Genomic DNA, 24,653 nt, shown 5'->3' with positions numbered 1-24,653 from the left:
GAAAATCGGCTCAGTCTGCATTGAGGCGAACATCGTGCTACCATAGCAAATTAACTCTAGAGATGAAGCCTCAGTTACATTCCAAAAAAGTTTGAAGAAAATCTGGAATTTCATCGAGTAGTGATTTTAAGTGATCGCGCCTAAATTGAATGATCTCTATTATTAATGCTATATAGTTCCAGTAAGATGGTGGCACATGCCACATATCTGCTCATTCGATTTCTTTTTGTGGTTTATCGTTATACGAGGGGTGCCTTTTATATGTCGGGATTAGAGAACAAAAACAAATTTTAATCATCGAAAATCACTTTATTGTTTTTCAAAATATTCTCCATGAAGATCTATACACTTTTGCATGCATTTGAACCAATTGTCGAAGCACTTTTGCCACTCTGAATGAGGTACCTCCAAAAAATGCATTCTGAATGCCGCAACCGCTTCTTCAGGTGTCGAAAAACGTTGACCTCTCAGTTTGTTTTTTACGTACGGGAATAAAAAGAAGTCATTCGGTGCCAAGTCAGGACTATACGGCGGATTACCCATTAATTCGATGTTTTGGGTGCTCAAAAATGCAGTTGTTTGAGCCGATGTGTGAGAGCTCGCATTGTCCTGGTGAAGAGTGATCCGTCTTTGGCGATTGGTTTTCCTAATTTCTTGGAAGACAACTGGCAAACAAATGGTTATGTACCACTCAGAATTTACTGTTCCTCGTTGTTCTAGTGGTACGGTTGCGACATGTCCAGTTTTTCCGAAAAAACAGGCGACCATTTGCTTGGAAGTGCTTCGTGCGCGAACAACTTTTGTTGGATTTGGCTCATCTTGAAACACCCATACAGTCGACTGCTGTTTACTTTCGGCCTCATACGCGTAAATCCATCACCTGTCACGATGTCATAGACGTGTTTCGAAGCCCCGCGATCGTATTTTTTGAGCATTTCCTTCGACCAATCGGCACGAGCCTTTTTTTGAGCGATTGACAAATTGTGTGGGTCAAATGTTTATGCAATATTGAATGTATGCTGGTCCCACTAATGCCTAAGATTGTCTCAATCTCACGATAGGTCACATGACGATCTTGCAATATCAGTTCGCGCACAGCATCAATGGTTTTCGGAACAACAACTGATTTTGAACGACCTTCACGAAATTCGTCTTGGAGTGAACTACGACCACGATTGAATTCACCATATCATCGATAAACACTGGTCCTTGATGGAGCTTCATCGCCAAAAAATGAATTAAGTTCATCCATGCAATGTTGCTGAGTTAATCCACGTCGAAAGTTGTAAAAAATCATTTTTTGGACCGAGATGAATCTTTTAAGTTATTGTAAACAACACAAATAGCGCTGGTATTTCAAAACCTTATGAGTACGTACTCGTAGTAAAAGCCAAAAAACGTCAAACTTTGCGATACAGCTGTCAGTTGCCAGATTGCAACACCAGGGTTGCCAAATCCCGAAATATAAAAGGCACCCCTCGTATCATATGTTTGTTTATACTGGAGGTAAAACCGTCTGCTCCTCCATGGTTGGACATTTTGCACTACCATTAATTTTTAGGGGCGGTTAAAATAAGGGTTTCATTATCTCTAAATCTTCAGTTTTTCAGTGTTTTAACTATCCGCTTATTGCATTAATTATTTAGTGCATTATGCTCAGCCCAGAGCTCCTCTGCTAATATCTTCTCCTGGAACAATACCTCTTCCTTCGTGTGGCATACGGAATTGCCTATGCTTTGGCTAATATTCGTAGAAGAAAGCTTGGATCCAAATAATCTGAAAATCACTGATCGCATTTGTCATATGATCGATATCGAACTTCATATCAAAATTTAACAGAAATAAATTTCAAGCCCAATGTCTAAACAAATATTAAATACAAAATTGTTTTACCCCTATTGAAAAACAGTTCAAATATACTTTTCTTAACTTTATGGAAAAAATTAAATTAAATTCTGCCAAAAGTGAATACTTAGAACCGGTTTTTCTAAACACCTTAAATTTTATTGGCTAAGTTTTCACACAAGTCTCATAGTTATAAATTACACCGTCAAAAATTAACTGTTTTTGGTATACAAGAAAAATTGCATTTGTACGTAAAACTACAGATTTTTTATCGAATGCTGCATACCCAGTTTTTCATTTTTTCTTCGATTAGATTTTTTAAAGACCTTTAAAATTTTAAAGAAATAAATTAAAAAAAAAGATAATTCTACTCATTTTATGCTATAATAACAGGGGTATCTCTTAAAATATAGATCAAACAATTTGAGGTTTATACTCGTTGTCTCACTAAAAGAATTCTTTTGCAGTTTTTTGTTTGTTTCATCCCGTTGCTGTAACTTACGCGTTTTAACAATGGAAGTCAACAAAGAGAAAATTCGGTAGATTTCACAGATTTTCTTTGATAAAAGCGTAAATGCAAGCCACACCGCTGAGATTGTAAATGTCGATCCTGTAACAGCCAATTGCGTGCAATTTTGCTTTCATCTACTTCGTTCAGGCATTTTTGTTGTTAAAAAATGTTGATAACATCACAGAATTAATCGAACCGGTATGATAGTAGTCTTAGCATCGCCTAGGAGCTAAAAATCGACCATAGCAAGAGTTTTAAAGTTTAAGTTCAACTTTTTTTTTTCAAGAAAAACCGAAGTTGAAAATGAAACAAAGAATTTTGTTTGGCAGCTGGATATATCCTCTTTTGTTTGGTATCCATATTAATATCATAAAGTACAAAAGCAAAGTGGCGCCAAATTGATCACATATTATTTTTGAATAACTTTTTTCACTAAATAAAAAAATTAATTTAAAACTTCCATCGTCTTTATTTGCTTGCCTGTTTGTATTCTGCAGCTGTTTAGTTCACAATTTGACGTACGACACCATTTGCAAAAATATATAGATGTTATACATCTACCTATAGGGTGATTAATTCTTAATTAGTTTGGGAAAATTTAGTCCTTTAAAACCTTAAAACCTTAAACCTTTAAAAAATTAAATTGATAGCAAAATGAAAAACTGAGTTTGCAGCATTTTTTATATAAAATCCATAGTTTCACTTTCATATGCAATTTTTCTTGGATAACTTTTACTGTTGCACGGTGTTATGAGCCATTTATCTATTCAGGGAACTTTTGAAAATATGAGCAGAGAATATTGTATCTCCTTGAGACTTCCCTAATGTAGATACATGGATCAAGCACAACGCAAATCTCTTAACCCTCCTTTTGGAAAATGTTTCGGTATTCATAGTCTGATCTAATGACTCTGATCAAACATTTTATATAGAAGATTATGAAATATTTTATGTATGCTTATTATGCATGTATAGGTAATGATGCTAAAGGGTCTTTCAAATTCAATTTTTTCTTTTCATAATGTTTTTTGTTTTTTTTTTTGTTGACAGCTGTCACATTTTGATGATGTCTATTTCGTCTATTCATTACGCAAATTTGCAATATACTGTAATGAGTTCAATTTCGCTTGAGAACCGTATACAAATAATTTAAATTCACTACCGGATTGGGGGATATGTGAAAATTATACCTCGCAAAATTGTTGATATTTGTGATCATTATACTCATTATAATGGTATTATAACGGCGCTTTAATGCTACTTTCGGAGTGCCAGTCTGGTACTTCTACCATTTCACCCACCTATACTCGTCCAACAGAGACCGGAATAAAACAATTAATAGAAAAATGTGGAACACTAAATTTATTCCATACAAAAGAATAATTCAAGTTAATCTGCAAAAGCGCACAATTTAACGCTTTCGGGTCATGACAAATCAATAAACCAGAAACAATTGAAGCTTTGAAAAATAAAATTTGGTGCGAAATTGCCGAGACAGGCCTCTATTATGCCGAAGTTTCATCGAAATTTTCGCCAAAAATCGACATCTGTCTGCCCATCTTTCATAAAATAATAATAGACCTCTATTACATATTTTAATAAACAGTTAATAAATTCCACAAGAGATTCATAGCAGACACATCTTGCAGGTCGCAGTGCTAAATCCCCTATTACATAATAATAATAACAATTAATTCCCATTTCAAATGTAAGAAAGAAACTCGAATTTGAAATACCAGTTAATTAGAAATATAGTTATATCTGTAACTAATATAAAATAAAAAAACCGCACACCCATCTGCCAAAAGTAGGGTTAAGAATATTGAAATCCATAATGGGTGTTCAAATAAGTGCTTGAATTTAATTTGCTGCGCATGAAGCAAACGATATTTTTTGAATTATGATTTATTTGGAGCACTAGGATATTTTTAAGTATTTTGATTCTTAATTTGAATACATAAAGTAAAACGGGGAAGCTAAACTTTGATTATATTTATATTTTTTATTTCGATTTTTTTTTATTATTTTTATTATTATTGTTTAATTTGTATTCAGTTGTATACTACAGACTTGACGACTTAACTTGTGAAAGATTTAGCCTTTCATATAGTTTACTAAATTTGTAGCTCAATCGAGATAAATGAAATTATGTATATACACCAAGATCTAATAGCTCAGGCTAACATATTTATTTTTTTTATAAGTTCTAGAGTTTCTTCATGAACTCTGGAACCAATTAGAATTTTACCACATAAATGCAATTTGACTAGTTATTTAAAATCTAGACAATAAATGCATTTCTCGGTTTTTTGAGTAACTTCTTTTACTCTCTGTAGGAGAGTTTCCACGAATTATTCAAATTTCGAATATATACTTGTAAAATACTCTGCAGAAACACTACCGGAAAAGCAATCAAAATAAGAGCAAGTCGCATAAGTAGATGGAACTATGCAGTTATGCTGAACAGCTTCATTGGGAAAGGCCTATAATAAAACTATGAACCACCAATAGCTGACGTATAGAACACCCAATAAATGAGATTATTTCTAATAAGGAATCTGTAAACCTAGAAGACTCGAGCTGAGTTCAAGAATATCAAATACAATGGGAACGCCCTGATGCATCAAAAGCAAGACAATTTTTAAATGCTACTCGAAGGAAAAAATAATGAACAAATATCTTCGCGCTTCATTAAATAGCTTTGAAAACTAGCAAGTTTACTCCTCATTAATAGAAGCACCTCTTTCGCACCGTGAGGAACAGAAGTGCGACAAGTACTACCATAGATATCAGCAAGACGGAAACTCCACGTGGCACATTTAATGCCGCCCGTGCAAAAACTTTGACTTCATGCAGAGTTGAAAAGCTGTAAAGCATTAATGTGCACCATAAGTTTGAATAATACCTATCCATCACAGCTTTGGCACGACGCTAATCTGTAACTTATGGCTTTTCTTTTCTCGCAGTAATGTCGCATTTATTTCGCCCTGCGCCAAAGTTGTCAAATTTAAGTTTTCTTTTCTCAAACTTTTGTAGTCTGGACCGGACAAATATAAAAAGTTAGAGGGAGCGTTGTTTAGCTGATTTTTGTTTATCTGTGCAGACGAGTTAATCGCATAAAGTGTACGAAAACTTTAATGGTTACAAAAAAATTGGAAGAAAATAGCTCTATTCCATTATATTATTTTATATCAAATATTTAATTTGTGGAAGTGTTGAATTTTCCTAGTTGTACTCTCATATGAACTACGCAACATTTTTACGCCATACGTCTTGGCAATGATTTTGTAATGTCGGCATTTAATGCTGAGGCATCTCGCTTTTTTGTTTGAGAAAAAAAGCACTATTAGTTGCGCAAATTATACAATTCAATTCAATAGATAGACCCCAATTCCAACTCTTGTTAGCTGTTTGGTCGAGCTTCTTCTCCAAGTTGTGGTGTGAATATTATTATTTTCCTAAAAATCAAAAAACCTACCTATACTTGCATACGGCCCTACTTTCTAGGCTAATGATATCAGAATGTGATGCTGGAAAATTCACCTGACTTGACTTCATTTGATTAAATTTCGTTTAATTTGGCTTAACTGGACTTGCTTTACCTTAACTGAACTTTACTATACGTGAAATAACACGGGAACACTTGACCGGACTTGATTTGGTTTGACTTTTATTTACTGAATTTAATTTGACTTCACTTGACTTGACTTTAATTTACTTCATTTTACATAATTTTACTTTACTTCACTTGATTTGATTTGGCTTAACTTGACTTCATTGGATTTGATTTCATTTAATCTTACTTCATTTGAATTGATATCACATGACTGGAGTTACCTTATCTAAACTTGACTTGGCATGACATAACATGAGGTCAACTAACCGTACTTGATTTGATTTGATTTGATTTAACCTGACTTGACTTATATTTATTTTACTTTAATTTACGTAAATTGACTTCACTTGACTTTACTCAATTTTACTTTACTTCAGTTATTTGCCTTAATTTTATTTCATTTTATTTACTTTTACATCACATGAGTTAATATCACTTGCTTAGCCTCAACTTGACTTGATATGACTTGTCTTGACTTGATTTTACTTTACTTTACTCTAGTTTGCGTTACCATACTTTACTTTAGTTGACTTCACTTCACTTTGTTTACTTTACTTAACTCAACTTTAATATACTTTCGTTTGCTTTACTTGTCTTGGTTTGCTTTCACATGACTTTACCTGACTTAATTGAATTTATATGACCAGGAGCTGACTTTATTTGATTTGATCTCACTGAATTTTACTTCACATGAATTGACTCATCTTGCCTTAACTGGACTTGACATAACATAACATGAGCTAACTTGACTGAACTTGGCTTGACTTGATTTCGCTTTACTTTACTTTACTTTAGTCTCTTCACTTGACTTATATTGACTTTACATTACATTACTTAACATATTTTACTTAACTTTACTTAACTTTGCTTGACTTGAAGTGATATCACTTGACTTGGCATGACTTCATTATTAATTATATTATTTAAAATTTATTTTTATTGCTGAGTTGTAGTACTTCATATGGACTTCACCATAAATCTTTATTGTTTCAAATTAAGATCAATTGCTTTTTTAAGATTATCAAAATTGTATAACTAATAAAAATATCTCTTTCCGTCGTTGTAATAGCCACAGCCTCGTCATGCTTGAAGAGGACTTCACAGCACGTGAGCATCACATCATCATCGAGTTTCTCATTTCACTTTGGTATGCCCTGCTCTCGAACACAGACATCATTTGCTATCTAGTCGTTTTCATTAATCAGGTAATTCACGCACTTTTCAAAACTTCATTTCTCAGATAACATATACACACTCTCTTTTTTTACTCGCAGGTTGTAAATGCCAGCATAATTTCTTTGCCTTTGCCCCTAATGGTATTCCTTTGGGGCACACTGTCATTGCCGCGTCCAACAAAAACATTCTGGGTTACCCTAATCGCGTATACACAGGCGATTGTCCTGATAAAATGCATATTCCAGTACAAATTGATTTGGGCTAATTATATTAATCTACCAAATGAACCATTAGCGCCGGCGAAAATATTTGGCGTCGAATTGAATCCAAACTATGCCAGCTATGATGTGCTGTTACTGTTGGTGTTATTCTTTCACAGGTTAGTTAGAGAGTACTTTTGTTTCGTATGCTTGTATTTGTGTGCTTAATATTTCTCTTTTGATTCTCTTTAGATTCATATTGAAATCACACGGGCTATGGAAGTCGGAATATAAATTCCCACGCGGCACAATATCAGTCGAAACGTAAGTTATTTCAACCACATCGTGGCATATTTGTTAAAGCAACTTATGAATTAATTTCGAATTATTTGTTTATTATTTATTTTAAGAGGTATGGCAAATTCTTGGACATTACCAATTTAAAGTTAAAGCAAATCTTGTTATAAATGAAATTTTATTATATATTTGAAATGAATAGCAAAAATTATCATTAAACCGGAAGAAATTGAAGTCTTAACATCCCATACTACCCTAAAAATTCACAGAAGGTATTTCGTTACGATTTCGAACCTCTTTAACGCCACACAGTTTAAATCAGTGAACACCTAAACAAGAAAAATTTACTTTATCAACAGTAGACCAGTTACTTAAATTTAGTTAGTAGTAGTTTAGTTGCTTTTTTTGCATACATTTGTACTACAAAACTTTGATTGCCGCATATTGAACCAGTAATCCGTCAAATGGATACAAATTATATTTATTGACTTTTTGAGGGATAGACATTGGAAGGCGTTGGAATTCGTCTATCTAGTTCTAAGAAAGTGATTCTAAAACCACGATTCCTTCATCATATTGATTGAATAGAAAAATGCAATACTACTAGGGAAAATAATGAGGATATAATAGTACTTTTAAGGCCTCCTTAAATTTAGTGTAGGATCACAAAGCTAGTGGGCGAAAGTCTTACACTAAATTTTCTTATTTTTAAATAAATTCACTACCTCCAAAAGCAAAGTAGCACTAAAGTCGAAATATGGATTAATTGTATCAGATTCCACAGTCCCCGTAAAGCAAAGTGTAAGACCTATACTTGAAAGTAACATACCTGCATTCTAGAATATTTTTCGGAGGCTTGCGAATATTTTCCTACTCTTTAAGCGCAGCTGACCATTGAACAGACTTTAATGAGTGCTCCAATTGGAACAACTGCGGTATACGATCCAAAGCATAAAATGATCTACAGTTTTCCAGTAAAGAACGTTTTGGTCAAACATCTAAAAATAGCCAAGGAATATTTTTCCATTAGTCTCTTATAGTTTGACTGACTACGTTTATTCATCCAAATAGGCATACCATTCAAAGGGGGTACCAAAATGAGAATAAATAGAATTGCGAATGGAAAATAGTATTATTAGTATAATATTGTTGATAGAGAGAAAAAAAATTGAAACAATCCTTATTGAAAATGTTCATGTCTAATACGGCAAAGTGAAGCTTTTATGAACTTTAACAAAACCTACAAAAACAAACGCTAATTTCTCCCCGCATGTTTTTACTTATTACATGTATCGTTTTGTATAAAAAATTAGAGTATAATTTTTGAATCTTACTTTTTTCCTACACATAAATTTTTATTTACTTGCCTAGGACACCTGAGCAAGGGAGTGGTAACGAATTGAAAGAAAAAATGGAAGGAATTGATAACGGTGAAAATACCGCAGAAGATTTGCGCGGAGACGACTCTGAAGGCAACATAGTAAGGGACTCGGATGGTAACAGAGTGGTAGACTCTAATGGCGACATGGTAGGAAACTCTGATGGCAACAGAGTAAGAGACTCCGATAACAATAGAGTAGGAGAAACTGATGGCGTTCGAAGAAGAAGTCCCAGAGGCAGTCGTGGTGAAAATAACGATAATGACTCCATTAATAAAAGAGAGAGTGGAACTGAAAATAGAAAAGAAGGTGGCGCTGAACAAGAGGTTGATGCACAATTGATTACAAATACTGCGTTAGAAAATGTAGATGGAAGAAGTCAAGCGAGCGATATAAGCTCAATTACATATAAGCGCCGTCTCAAACGTTTAAGGTATGTATAATAAATCAAATAAAAATTCGGAATTCTATTTTTTATTAATTCATATATATACTTCGAATAGGCGTGCCAAGTACCTCTCATCAGTTCGAAAATTCTTCACGAATTTATTGTCAAAATCACGGCTGCCAGCGGATGTTTACGCGCTGATGTTCCTTTGCGATTTCGTGAACTTTTTCGTGTTGCTTTTCGGATTTACAGCTTTTGGCGTAAGTTGCACATAAATTTGTATATATGTACTATAATATTTCTCGTTTCGAATATGGTATTCTACACTTTTGTTGGACGTATCAGGTCAGTCAATAAGTTCGTGCGTTTTTTAAGGGTGGTTTTAAAATTAATAAAAAAGATGTTTGAAGTATTTATTAAGCAATAATATGTACATATATTTTCCTTCATGATTTACAATGTCTTCCCAACGTTTAGGCAAATTTTTAATTCCTTGCTCAAAAAATTGTTTGTCCTTGGAGCCAAAATACGCTTCGATATCCCTTTTCATAGCTTCTTTTGAGTAGTTCTTGTTACTCATATGGAATTGTAGTCCACGGAAAAGGTGATACTCACAAGGTGCAATAGCCGGAGAGTATGGCGGATGCGGCATTAGCTCCCATCCGAGCTCGTTTAGCTTGCCTAATGTTTGCCTTGCGGTATGAGGTCTTGCGTTGTCGTGGTCAAACAAAACTTTGCGTCTATTCACTAAAGACGGTCGATTTTTGTTAAGTGCCTCATTCAGGTTTGATAGCTGATGTGAATAATATTCAGCAGTTATCGCCTGGAAGTTCATAATAAACAATACCGGCCATATCCCACCAAATAGACAGAAGAATCTTCTTGGGGTGAAGGCCATCTCTAGGGGTCGGTGCTGGTGTTTCATCTTTATCTAACCCTTGGTGTTTGTGAACAGAATTATTGTAAAGGACCCATTTTTCATCACCAGTAACGATACGGTTCAAAAAACTTTCATTTTCAAGCCGTTGCAGCAGCTGAGAACACACATTCACTCTCTGCTGAAGGTTGGCGACGGAAAGTCCATGCGGAACCCATTTTCCCAGCTTTGAAACCATTCCCAACTGTACCAGGTGCCTGTGAATTTAACCTCTGAGCTATCATATCGACTGTCAAATTTGGCTCAGCTTCGACGAGTTCGAGCAAGGCATCGGAGTTAAAGACTTCTGAACGACCAGTGCGCGGGGCATTCTCCACATCGCAGTTACCACTTCGGAATTTTGAAAACCACTTTTGCGCAGCCTTACACTCATGGTATTCTCTCCGTGAGCAGTGTTTATTTCTGCAGCAGCAGTTATTGCATTTTTACCACTTTTATAAAAAAAATACAAAATATGCTTCTTATACGCGTTCGAAGATTCCATTTTATTTTTTAACAACACGTGCTTCGATCCGCGATTAAAATCACTTGCTGGCATGCGTACATCTTCCTCTTTTGCCCATGCTCTCTATGTTTTCTTTTTTTTTTTTTTTTTTGTTTTTGATATGGAAGAAAACGCCCAACACCGTCAGCAAAAAAAAACCAATAATCAAAATTCAATGAGAAAGTTTACACTTTCTTGTTCCAATATTCAATGACTATGAAACTATTTATATACCCGGACTTTATCTAAAAATGTGAGATTTTGATGAAAATTTGCCGAATTTTTATAAATTTTGTGCAAAGTCTAAGTAATAAATAACACAGGCCAACAACCAAAAAACTTTTTCGATAATTTTAACTAAGGTTTTAAGGTTTTTTTATGCTGAAAACGAATATGACCTTGAAAATGCTCCAGCACGTCAGGATTTTTGGCAATTTGAGGTTAAAAAGTCAAAAAATGCAGATTTTGGCCATTTTTGATAATTTTTTTTGGGATAGAAATTTTTTTTTTTCAATTTTCGACGAAAAGGTCGCATAGTATAACTCTTTAGCTTTAAAACCCATTTTTTAAAATTATTGTACGATTTTTAAAAAAAAAGTTATGACATTTTGAAATTAACAGTTTCAGTTACGCCAATAGACGTTATACCCAACGTATACGTAACTGAAACTGTTAATTTCAAAATGTCATAACTTTTTTTTAAAAAATCGTACAATAATTTAAAAAAATGGGTTTTAAAGCTAAAGAGTTGTACTATGCAACCTTTTCGTCGAAAGTTGAAAAAAAAAAATTTTATATCCCAAAAAAAATTATCAAAAATGGCCCAAATCTGCATTTTTTGACTTTTTAACCTCAAATTGCCAAAAATCCTGACGTGCTGGAGCATTTTCAAGGTCATATTCGTTGTCAGCATAAAAAACCCTTGAAGAAACACCCATAGCCGTTTTAAAAGCTGTAAAAAAGCGAGATTTTGTTGGCCTGTGTAATCAATATATGGTGCACACATTCTTTTGATGCTGACAGTATGTGAAGCACATACAAATACGCAACACACTTATTACAATAATTTAAGTGTTGAAAAAATGTTAAGTAGGTCTTTCAAGAGTGACGCCTACATGGCAGTAGTGAATAATTCCTCCTTCTTTTTATGTCATATTTGACATTTGTCAAGTAGGCAGATGTATAATTTTACACCATGGAGCAACGATTCAAAATTATTGAAACTAATTATGAAAATGTTCCATGTTTAAGAACCACATATCGCAAAATTCCTGATTTTTTTGGTGGAAATAATCCTTCGAATGAGTCGGTTGGTGAACAAATTTCATGAAACTGGTTCTGTCGAGGTAGAAAAGGGACTGACAGAGCAAAAACTGGAACGCTCTATTCAGAGTATTGCTGCTGTAGTGCAAAGTGTTGCAGAACAACCTTCAGCATCGATACTCGACGTTTTCAACAATTAAGCATTCATGAATCGATTGTTTGGCGGATTTTACCTGTAGACGTGCTCATGGGGAACATTTTAATGACGTCATTTTTCACACACATTTGTTGAAACCCGTATTTCATTTTAACACAACATCTAGGCTCATCTTTTGAAAGAATCTTTATATTAGATTTAGTAAAAAGTTCTCAATATTTTTTGGTTTATTTTGGCGTTTTGACGATGAAATTAAGGAATTATAATTATCCTTAGGCAAATGATATTTTTTTGTGACACTACTAGCTTTTTTTCCTTATAAAAGTTCGATCACGTACTTTGTGTGGATGAAGTTTCATGTTAAAAATCAATGGTATTTTGTTGCCACTTGATATTTGCACTTTATTATAATAAAATTCAATGGGCTATAAAACTGTGTTCCCGCAAAAAGTCTGCGCCAGAGAGATGTTTCTAAATATGTAATATTTTCCAATAATTATTACAAAAACGATAAATGTGTAAATGAAATATAATAGTTTTCAGCAAGCGTTTCATTAAAACTCATTCCATTTATTGTTCACATTTGCCCGCAAGTAACGGCCAAATAAGTGGGCGTTGCGGTTTGTAATTTTGTGTATACACTTCTAGAATAATTATAATAGGTTTAATAATTTCGAATCAAAGCCAAAAATGGGGGACGAAAAGTTTAAAGAAGTCATATGTTTTGTAGGGATAACATTACTTCAAAGGCTATAAAAAGAGCAGAAAAATATGAAAACGAAAATTGTATTTAGACTTTCAGAAGTGAGTTTTGAAAATAATAATCACCCTACCCTTAAACCTTTGGGACAATTTTGATTCAAAGCACTGAGTAGCTTGCAGTGATTTGCCACTTTATTACGAGCATGATCAGTGAAAATGTATAATTCGGAAACTCTAAACGAAGATTCGTCAGGCCCCTTCGAGAACTCCAGGCCTGAGAGGTTGTTGCATTCGACACGGAAGCACGTACCAAGCAAGTGGTACGCAGATAGTTGATAAGTCATTTAAGGATTAGTATCGCATATTTAATAAGTGCTTAACCGAAATGTCAAAATATGTTTACTATGACAGCTAATTTAGCAAAAAAATTGATCGTAAAAGAACACAAATGCCCGTTACTTTCATAAATCGATTTATCGACAAAGTTATACTTTTAATTTTGGGTTCCGGGTATAAAAATACAAGGAATATTGTAAAATACAATATATACTAGGTGTGTTCAAACAGTAAAGTGAATTCAAATTTCGCGGGCAGCGTTCTCGATTTTCTTGACTTATGTTCATGGATCAAAAATTCTGAATTTTTTGGGCAAAAAATAACACCGTTATCTTGCCTTTACCACTATATTCACCGGATTTCGCCCCTCGCGACTTCTTCTTGTACCCAAAACAGAAAATACCTATCGTAACCGGAGATTTGCCACAATTCACTATGGGGATTTTTTTAATTTTTTTGGCATAAATCACAAATTTAAAGATTATGACTTAAATTTTTGCAGGTGAATCACGTAGATTAAAGTAGAATTTCGGTTTTTGTTTATTTTTTCATACGATTACGCCTACACCTCCGCCCTGAACATGATCTTTAAAATAATGTGACAATTTATAGTAAATTTGTGTTTCCATATATTTCATTTATTTCGCGAATTTGTGCATTCTTAAACAATAAGTATTTATTTAAAATTAATTAAATTATTTCTTTGTTTTTATAATTAATTTGTCTGGGTGAATAATTCCCTTCCAAAATGGCTTAGGTACATTTTTAAACTGCACATACCTATGTGTTCTAAGAAGAAAGAAAAATATTACGGAATTTACAAACAGCTTATTGAGACTACTTACTACCAATATGAACTTAGTTTTCTTCTATTTTAATATATTATTCGTCAGAAGTAATCACATCAAGTTCAATATCTTTGTCATATTCTTCATCTGCGTCCTGATCTACATGATCTTCTTCATCTTCTCCCTGATAATCTTTGTCATTATTTGTTAAAATATTTAAAGATGGCGATTGAAGCAGCGCAAAAACTTCTTTTGGTATGTCCTTCTTTTTATTTTTGTTTTGTCGTTCTTTTAAAAAGATAGTGGACAAAAATGGGTCCGAAGTATCTAAGGCTCTGTTAAAAACATCTGTCACGTTATCCAGCTGAAGTTTCCGCTGCCGTTTGGAATAGGCTTGTCTACATTGAGGCCCATTTCCTTTAAAAGTGTCCTTTGTATTAATTGTTTTCGAGCTATTAATTGAGGTTTATCGCAATCTTTAACGTGCCACTTTTTCATCTCGACTCTATATGACAGTTTCAACACAAACTCGAAAAAGCGGATCCAAGCATGCAAAGGGCTGACTCCATATTGAAGGGCACTTGTTTTGGCCTTGAAAACTTCTGAATTAATATCTTTAATATTAAGTAATTGCGTTGGCTTTGCTCCGCAGATGGGGCAAGACTGGCATGAGTTGTATCCCAACATTATATTTAAAACTTTCCCATCAATTAGGGTAATTTGTCCTAAATATTCCACAAATATCTTTTTACCATTATACCCGTACATATATGATTTCAGATTTCGAATCTACCTTAGATTCATTCAGACTTTCACCAATTTTTTTTAATATATGCTGCTTAACTGCGACCTCTGCCCGATTATTTTTGATATAAATATCTAGCAGCTCTACATTTCCGAACGTATATCCCTCTGTAAAAGGCGATTTTATCAAAAAGGGGCAAATTTGTGCAAACAAAGTTAGTTACATATTATTGTGGACGTTTTAGTAAGTAACTCTACATTTAAAACTCTGATCACTTCTGTGCGCCTTGGAAGTTCTATTCTACGAAACGCACCTATACTTGTTAAGACTAATTTAAATAATACATATGAATAAAACACGATATACAAAATCTAAACCACATATAATTGAAAAAATGTTACTAAACTATAATCTTATATACCTGGACTATGACCTTCCATCATTTAAATTTGGATTCTTTGTTTTATTTGGATAACTCGAGCAATCAAACTTTTTTCAATGTATTCCACCAAACTGTGCACAAAGCGATCACGATAATCAGCTGACTTTGAAGGCGTACCGTTCAATCAGTGTGACCGTAAAAAATTTTAACGACTAATTTCTCAAATAATTAGGGTATGGTAAAAACAAAAATAAAGCTTATTTTAAAATACAGGATACTTTTTTTTTTTAATATATGCCAAAAAAAACGCCAAAATCCCCATAGTGCAATTGTGGAAATAGAGTCCGCATCGTTGAAAGAGCGTAGGCCAAATCAAAACGCTGTCAGAGGTGATTCAAGGATTGGAAAAACTATTGGTACAAGTGTATTATATCTGAGGGGAAAATAGGGAGAATATATCTAAGCGCTAGGTGGAAGATGTTCCAGGCTGTTTGTGGAACCATTCAAAGTTATGCTGCTCAGGTGTGGGGGCATGGATTATTTGAAGATGTGGATAAATTACATTTGTATTTAATAAAGACGATTTTCAAATTACCTTACTGCGCACCCTCTTACGCTATCTATCTTGACACAGGATTAGAACAAGGGTACATTTATACTCTAGCACTACACTTGAAATATATAAATCAGACATTATTTGAATACAGGAATGAAAGGCTACCTCCTATTCGGTCAACTTCGTTTTTAAAACGAAAAATCTTCCGGGTTAGAAAACTCATGAAAATGGGAAATATGTACTTGTGTCCTAAGATGATATGACATGGAAAATGACGCAAAAAAGTGGAATGAAAAATGCGAAATAATGTTGAATAGGATTAAAACCGCCAACAAAGAAAATATGTGGCAACGTGCAATGAACAGTACTGACAGGATATATATGTAAGCTTTTAGCTCAATGGGTGTATTATACTAAACGGAGTGTATAAGAAAAACTTCTTCATCTGTAACTTTAATGAAATTGAAATAATTCTGCCTAAGAAGATGCCCATATTAAAGGTTTATCAACACGCAGCTTTTGGAAAAGGCTTTCTAGACTTAGTAGTTCTGTGTGGTATCGATGATCCAAATTGGAGAAATCTTACGAGTTATGTTACTGGTGCTTTACGATGAGGGCAATTTAAATTATTTTTGTAATTTATTTTTATAAGTCAAATAATTTATATAAATTAACTTCTTTCTGAGGCGAATTTTTTGAAAGAAAGAAAAGAGATATTGATGAATAAATTAATATTTTTCAAGAAAAATAAAAAGTCATCTTACTTTTTGAACACACCTCCTATGCTTGGGAAAGATTAGGTTTAATCAGAATATAATATTGGTATATATATTATTTTATGTTACTCTCTATATTCTCACAGTCGCAACAATCTGACAGCGCCGGTGGCGTACAAACATATTTGGAGGAGAATAAAGTGCCGATACCGTTCCTGATCATGTTGTTGGTGCAATTCATATTGATTGTGGTCGATCGTGCTTTGTACCTGCGAAAGGCGCTTTTGAATAAGATCATTTTCCATTTCCTCTCTGTTATTGGTATACACATTTGGATGTTCTTCATTGTGCCGGCGGTAACAGAGCGCAGTTTCTATTCATTGGCGCCGCCAATTATATTTTACATCATCAAATGTTTCTACATACTCTTATCGTCATATCAAATAAAATGCGGCTATCCCAAACGGATTTTGGGCAACTTTTTAACAAAGAGTTTCTCTCTACTCAACATGGTGTCCTTCAAAGTGTAAGTCTACAATTCTCCGTAGCAGAATATTTACTCAAATTTTTGTTTCTTTATTCTTTTTACTATTTTAGTTATATGGCCATACCATTCTTGTACGAACTGCGCACAATACTCGACTGGGTGTGCACGGATAGCACAATGACACTCTTCGATTGGCTTAAAATGGAAGATATATTTGCGGATATTTATTTCATTAAATGTAGTCGTCAAATGGAAACCGATTTTCCGGCCATACGTGCCACAAAAAAACCAATACTAACCAAACTGCTAATGGGTGGCTTATTCATTATTGCAATTGTGATTGCGCTCTGGGGTCCCTTGTGTATATTTGCACTGGGAAATGCTGTCGGTCAATCGAATACACCCTTACAAGTGAGCATTTCTATACGTATCGGTTCGTATGCGCCCATCTATCAAACGAACACACGTGATAATATTATCGCCTTCGATGAGACAATGTACGGCGATATGCGAGGTGCTTACGTTAAAGACAGAGCGGCGATTACCTTCCTAAGCAGCTATGATGCTACTGATATTGCAGCTATAAAGCTGCCAGGCAACTCGCCATCACTATGGAATATTTCACCACCTGATCGCAATCGTTTGTTGGAAGAGTTAAAAAGTAATGGTACCATAGTGGCCAGCTTTGCTTATTCGATTACACGCATTCCGCCTGATAAAAGCTTAGTGGGCACAGTATCGAGTGAAATCATCTTTAATATGAATGAAACATTTGTTGGGCGTGAAAGTTTAATAAATATGTTGGAATCAAATGGCACTGCTACGTCGAAAGCTGTGGAATTACCTGATTTGGTGCCCAAATTCATTAAGGCAGGTTTTTGTATTTTTATTTTCTCAATTATAACTATGAAACCTTTAGGCGCAATTTTTTAATAAAACATTCGGCATTCATTACAGATTCTAAATTCTGGTGATGTGCAAATTGTGCACCAACTGATGCCAAACGGCCAATGTAAGTGTGACTTCAGATATTGAATGCATTTTTTAACAGATTTATGTATATATGTATTTGTACTTTTTTAACTGTAGCATATCGCCCGCTCTCGATTCGCATGCGTACTAGCTCCGCTGCGCGCATCTGGTGGGAAATTGCGGACTTTTGCGATGATGATTTCCACACGGAATTCCTGAAGAAGCTACCTTTGGATAAATGCAATTCCGGCATCGTTTTGTATACTTTTAATGATAAAAAGTTCCCATCCACATTTAGTTTTATTACCAAAGGCGGGTAAGTTAACAAATATGGGCATGAGAACAATTTTTTTTCTCTATAAATCAGACTTAAAATTTGAGTAATCATAATAACAATAGTTGACAGGGATAGTAAGAAGTGAACTGAACTTTTTTTAATTTTTTAAGATAAAATATACTTTTTATAAAAATGTTTTTTGGGAAAAAAATGTTCTTCATGAGACAACTATAAATACGTATATGACGAAAAACTTAAAAAATTTCTAATAAAACAAAAAATTTCGAAATTAAATTAAACGCCGGCCACCGTAGCCGAATGGATTGGCGAGTGACTACCATTCAGAATTCAGAGTGAAAGATCAAAATAAAGAAAACGTTTTTTCTAATAGCGGTCGCCACTCGGCAGGCAATGGCAAATCAACAAGTGTATTTCTGCCATGAAAAAGCTCCTCATAAAAATATCTGCCGTTCGGAGTCGGCTTAAAACTGTAGGTCCCTCCATTTGTGGAACAACAACAACATCAAGACGCACACCACAAATAGGAGGAGGAGCTCGGCCAAACACCCAAAAAGGGTGTACGCGCCAATTATATATAATACATATAAATAAATTAAAAAAATTATAATAATTGATGCATACATTTCTGTTTTAAAACGACTCCGAACGGCAGATACTTTTTTATTTTTCTGAGGAGCCTTTTCATGGCGGAAGTTCACTCATTGTCTGCCGAGGGGCGACCGCTATTAGAAAAAAATGTGTCTTACTTTTGGTGTTTCACGAAGATACGAACCTACGTACTCCTAATTCCTAAAGGTAATCACGCACCAACCCATTCGGCCACGGCAAGTTAAATAAAGGGCGAATAGCTCAAATTGCTCAAACACTAATCCCTTCTCATTTTTCTGAGGAGGTGTATTCTGTAAGTACACGAGTTACTTACATAAACAAACCCAAAGAGACCTCTCAAAGAAGAATGTGGCAATATTTCCCACTGCAAAGGCTTTTTATCCATTCTTGACATTGTGCTATTTTGCCTATTTGAAATTCCATGGATGCCTTTTTATGCTGCTTAATTTACCCTTTCCATGCATTCCCCACTTAGGTTAGGTTAGGTTAGCCTGGTTGGCAATAAGCCACGCATATTCCTTTTGGTCCCTAGCGATACCAGATGGAGACCGGCAGTCCCCACTTAACTCTGTTACCAAACAAATTTCAAAACAAAATATCAAACTTACTGACTTATAAAAAATGCTTAGCAAATTCTTAACGAAATTATAAATTCTTTGAATCCTTTACTTTCTTCCCAGCATTCTCGGCGTGTACACAACGTTCGTCATTGTGGCTTCCCGCTTCTTCAAGTCCTTCATCGGTGGACAAAATCGTAAAATCATGTTCGAAGATATGCCTTATGTGGATAGAGTGCTGCAATTGTGCCTTGATATATATTTGGTAAGTTTCTAAAATGCGCGTGCCATAGTCTGCATGTGCCTATTTTAATGTCCAACCGGTCTTATTATTTACTTAAAGGTAAGAGAAGCGCTTGAATTTGCGCTCGAAGAGGATCTCTTCGCCAAATTGATATTCCTGTATCGATCACCGGAGACGATGATAAAGTGGACGCGACCTAAAGAGGAAGCGGACGATGAAACGGACTCGGAGTCGATGCGCAGTCGTGGCAGCCTACGTGGAAACAGATAAAAAAACCAACAAAATTGAAAAACGCACTGATTTATTCATATAAAAACACAACTCGAAAATAATAAGTCTTAAATTTCCATATCTACATTTCGCTGCACAATCAAATAATGAATTTTTTTTTTTAATATTTGTAGCTATAATGCAAACACATACACACATATTAAGACTCTCTTTGTTTATATGTTTATATAATAGCATTACTCTTCAGTATCATGTTTCGCGCGCTTACAGGATGTATAATGTTTCGAAAACCTATTATCCTAAGAAAAGGTGAAGTTAATTCCTTAAAATTTGTTTTTCATAAAATATTTAAATTATATGGATCGAAGATTTTCTTAGTTTTGATGGTAATTTAGCTTAAACTGTTTCCAGTTAATGTAAAAAGGCAGTTTCTCTACCCAGTTATTCTAAAAGTATATAGGGACCTAAGTTACTGCTAAAATATGTTTATATGTAAATATGTGCTAGATGTACCAATGCTTCTTAGCCGATCATTGTCAATATTCTTATTAAATGGAATCCCGAAATCTCGGGATTGGTACCGTGATTCAATTTCCTTTACAGATCAGAAAATGTTCACCTCTCAAATTATTATAAATTCTTTAAATAATATTTTTTTAAGTTTAACGAAATATGGTTTATATTATTCTGAGTTAACGTTAAAAAATATAAATGTTTATGTCATTCATATATCGACAAAATCTGGTCAGTTCATCGCAAGGGTATAATAATACAAAAATCAAAACTACTTTAATTAGCACGCGAACTATCAAGAGCTGTGAAATGAACTTGCCTATAAACCAAATTTGTTTTCTAACTTAAAATGCTCTTTCGATATGCAAGCTTATAAAAATTAAGTTGGGGTTTCTGTTATTATGTTGTTATGTTTTGTACGAAATAATTCTTATATAGAGAAAAAGAATATCCTTATTTCACACACACTTCCTCTGCTATTTTAAATTGTCATGGAATGCCTTGACAACAGTATTTTCATCTTAAAAGACTATTTGCCTCAAGTTAAAACAGTTCTTATTTGTTGAGATAATTAAGAACCATTTTTCGTTAACTCAAAACGCAGTTATAAGAATATAAGATTTTTTATCTTATTTCAATTAGTTTCTTTTTTTACTTTCTTGTTGATTTCTCGTCCTGAAATGTGAAACCCAACTTTAGTTGAGAGAGGTGACATATATCAAAATATGAAAGGCATTAGGTGTTTACTCGAGCAATTCGTATATATACGAACATTAGGGTGGCTGAGTAAAAAAAAATTGCTATTTTTCCACCACAACACTAAAATTTATAACATTTTAAGGATAGTTCTAAATAACTATTTTGTTCTATCATGTTGGAAGAACAATATCTTTTTTCTATAAAGAGTGATGCCACCTAATGTGTGCGCATATGTCCGCACATGACAGTCAACGTGTGAAAAATGAACAATTTTCGATACGTATAATTTACAATTATTTTTGTTTCCTTTTTTTAATTTTCGATCCATATAGTTATACGATTTTTATGCTAAAATCATGTTCGGCTTTTATACTTTTCCGCGGCTCATTAGCAGCATAAGTTTTTGTTCAGTTTATGTGGTTCAACATTAAGCATTGACGTATCACACACACAAACACACTCACACAGTAAAACTCCTTAAAAGAACTGCCGTTAATTAACGTTGTACACTATTTTTATTACAAACAAAAACAACAAAAAGGGGGGCAAAGATATAATTGAAAACGCAACTGAAAAACAAAGAAATGAAAAGAAAGGGGGACTTTAATAATTGTAAGATAAAAGCAACAAACATTTTTAAGTTCGAATGATTTTTATGTAAATTGGCTTTTCATTTTTGTAGAAACAATTATAGTAAAATAAAATAAAAAAAAAAACAAAAAAAATCCCAATAGTAAAAAACCAACAACTTCTTAAAATAGTTGTGCAAAAACTACAATAACAATGCAGTAAAATATAGCAACTTAACTTAAATGAATAATATTAATAATAATAAATACCGTTAAGAAGTCATATTCAGGGATATTTAGCATTTTATACTGAATTTATGTTTTTAGTTTTCTAAATGCTTGATAGAAATACAAAATAGTAAAAGCAAGTATAACAACAGCAAAAACAATACATAAAAATAATACCAATGCTAATAAATTAATATTAAGACGAAGATAACAAAAAAGTATGTTTAGCAGAAAATGTATAATAGAAACAGGTACGGAAAACTACAACTATTCACACTCAGTGCTATTTTGTTTTTTTTTTTTTTGGTAATTTTTTTATTTCGAAAATGCACATACAGAATTTAAAACTTTCTAATGGCACTCCACAAAAAACACAAAATATTTTCGTTGCATATAAACTTTTTTTCCTATGGAACTGTAGCAAGCGATATTTATTTTTGTAATTTACAATAAAGATATAAAGTAAAATATCCCCGGAAATTTTTATTTTTTGTGCGAATAAGATGATACCTAGTATATGGTATTTACGTTAAGAGTTAATTTTGCATTTGTTTTATTTATTTATTTATTTTGTTTTTTGTGTTAATATGTTTTTAAGTTTTTCCCTTTATTTTGCGTGCTGAACACAAAGCTGGAGTCAAAAGCTATGGATCAGGTTATCATTTTTTATAATTAAATATTTCCATAAAGAAAAGCGTCTTGTCATTGTCATTTATTACTCCAATTTTACAGTTGAGTGCTGAGGCGCTAGAGCATTCGTTAGTATCAAAAAACAAGTCCATCTTTGATGTTTAAAATAAGACAAAGTTTAAAAATATTCTCGATCCGGTTGCACTCTCCTGTTTGAAATAAGTAAGAATTCAAATATTCTCCATCCAGTTGCACTCTTCTGTTACCGTTAATGCGTGTAGTTTCCAAAAACTGTAGTTTCGACTTCAAAGCTGCATTCGACAGTACGAAAAGGAGTTTCCTATTTGCCGCGATGTCTGAATTTGGTATACCCGCAAAACTAATATGGCTATGCAAGATGACTTTGCTCAACATCAGTAGCGCCCTCAGAATTGGGAAAGACCTCTGCGAGTCGTTTAATACCAAACGAGGTTTCGGACAGGGTGACTCGCTGTCGTGTGACTTCTTTAACCTGATGTTGGAGAGCATCGTGCGAGCCGCAGAACTTAATCGCTCAGGCACAATTTTTTATAAGAGCGTACAATTGTTGGCGTATACCGATGATATTGACATCATCGACCTTAACAACCGCGCTATTAGTTCTTCCTTCTTCAAACTGGATAAAGAGGCAAAGAGAATGGGTCTGGTGATGAACGAGGACAAAACGAAGTACCTTCGGTCTTCAAACAAACAGTCGGCGCACTCGCGTATCAGCACCCACGTCACTGTGGACGGTTATAATTTCGAGGTTGTAAAAGACTGCGTTTATTTAGGAACCAGCATTTACACCGATAACAATGTCAGCCTTAAAATTCAACGTAGAATCTCTCTTGCCAACAAGTGCTACTTTGGACTAAGTAGGCAACTGAACAGTAAAATCCTCTCTCGACGAACAAAACTAACACTCTACAAGGCTCTCATCATGCCAGTCCTAACGTATGGCGCAGAAGCGTGAACGATGACAACATCTGATGAGGAGACGCTTGGAGTGTTAGAGAGAAGAATTCTGCGTAAGATTTTTGGACCTTTGCACGTTGGCAACGCCGAATATCGCAGGCGATGAAAGGACGAGCTGTATGAGCTTTACGACGACATAGACGTAGCGCACCGGCTACGCTGGCTGGATCATGTCGTCCGAATGGATACAAACGCTCCGACTTCGAAAGTAGTCGATGCGGTACCTGGTGGTGGTAGCAGAGGAAGAGGAAGTCCTCCTCTGCATTAGAAAGATCAGGTGGAGAAGGACTTGGCTTCACTTCTGCATGAAAAAGAAACGACTGGCGCGCTTTGTTCAAGTTGGCCAAAATTTTGTAAGCTTTTATCGCGCCAATCAAGAAGAAGAAGTTTCCAAAAACCAAAGAAGTCTTGCAATCAAGTCGGACTTGGACACATTTTGAAGCGCAAAAATGTTCCTTCAATTCCTAGTAGTTCCGTTTTTCGCATTAAAAACTAGCATTGATGGCATCCAATTTGATTATAAACCAATTAGTATTTTGAAGGAAACTGGAATGTGAATAAACAGAAAGGCCCACATATTTTCAAAGGTTTCGAATTTTTTTAACTTAAGCATAACTTGTATAGGCATTGCCTTTAGCGCCCAGTCAACTCGGATTTATATCCGTCCAAGGCCGCTCTTTTAAATAGGTTTCTGCAAAAATGGTTGGTGAATATTATGCATTTGCTGCAGCAGCAACAACAACAAAATTAGTCTGTTAAATCTGTTTTTTAAATTGATATAAGTAACTGCCAGGTTTTCATTGGGTATTGCGTAAACCCATCAGTGTAGGTATGTATGTAACACATGGGCTGACAACACGCGGGCCTTACAAAGAAACCACGTTTTTATTTGTTCAGAATTATATTTATCCACCAACGTAGTTTCCATCAAGAACCAGACACAAAAACTTTTGTACGACCATTTATCTTTTGGCTCAAAATAGGCCTCAGTTTGAGCGATAACCTCTTCATTCAAACGAAATTTCTTACCAACGAGCATTTTTTTAGGTCTGCGAACAACCAGTAGTAGCTGGGAGCCAAATCTGGCGAATACGGTGGATGTGGGAGCAACGACGTTCAACTCGTGTAGTTTTGCCACTGTT

The 24,653-nt window shown here is 34.3% G+C and overlaps 1 protein-coding gene across 3 annotated transcripts in view; it reads left to right on the top strand.

Moving 5' to 3' along the window:
* The window catches only part of LOC129246828 (piezo-type mechanosensitive ion channel component), a 156,956-nt gene extending 134,599 nt beyond the window's left edge, over nt 1–22,357 (top strand). For 2 of the 3 annotated variants that reach the window (XM_054885473.1, XM_054885471.1), the window contains 11 exons: nt 7,042–7,177; nt 7,247–7,527; nt 7,601–7,672; nt 9,017–9,457; nt 9,528–9,672; nt 16,625–17,004; nt 17,076–17,835; nt 17,923–17,977; nt 18,055–18,253; nt 19,525–19,666; nt 19,745–22,356. In XM_054885473.1, the coding sequence (XP_054741448.1) occupies nt 7,042–7,177; nt 7,247–7,527; nt 7,601–7,672; nt 9,017–9,457; nt 9,528–9,672; nt 16,625–17,004; nt 17,076–17,835; nt 17,923–17,977; nt 18,055–18,253; nt 19,525–19,666; nt 19,745–19,915 (2,782 nt within the window). In that variant the 3' untranslated portion in view covers nt 19,916–22,356. Of the gene's footprint in view, nt 1–7,041; nt 7,178–7,246; nt 7,528–7,600; nt 7,673–9,016; nt 9,458–9,527; nt 9,673–16,624; nt 17,005–17,075; nt 17,836–17,922; nt 17,978–18,054; nt 18,254–19,524; nt 19,667–19,744 lie in introns of all 3 variants that reach the window. The other variant, XM_054885470.1, reaches the window with a different exon arrangement.
* Nucleotides 22,358–24,653: the final 2,296 nt, after the last annotated feature.

The sequence above is a fragment of the Anastrepha obliqua genome, chromosome 5 (assembly GCF_027943255.1).
Source record: "Anastrepha obliqua isolate idAnaObli1 chromosome 5, idAnaObli1_1.0, whole genome shotgun sequence".
Classification (NCBI taxonomy): domain Eukaryota; kingdom Metazoa; phylum Arthropoda; class Insecta; order Diptera; family Tephritidae; genus Anastrepha; species Anastrepha obliqua.
The sequence above is the reverse complement of the archived record's forward strand: the minus strand, read 5'-3'. Positions and strand labels throughout refer to the sequence as shown.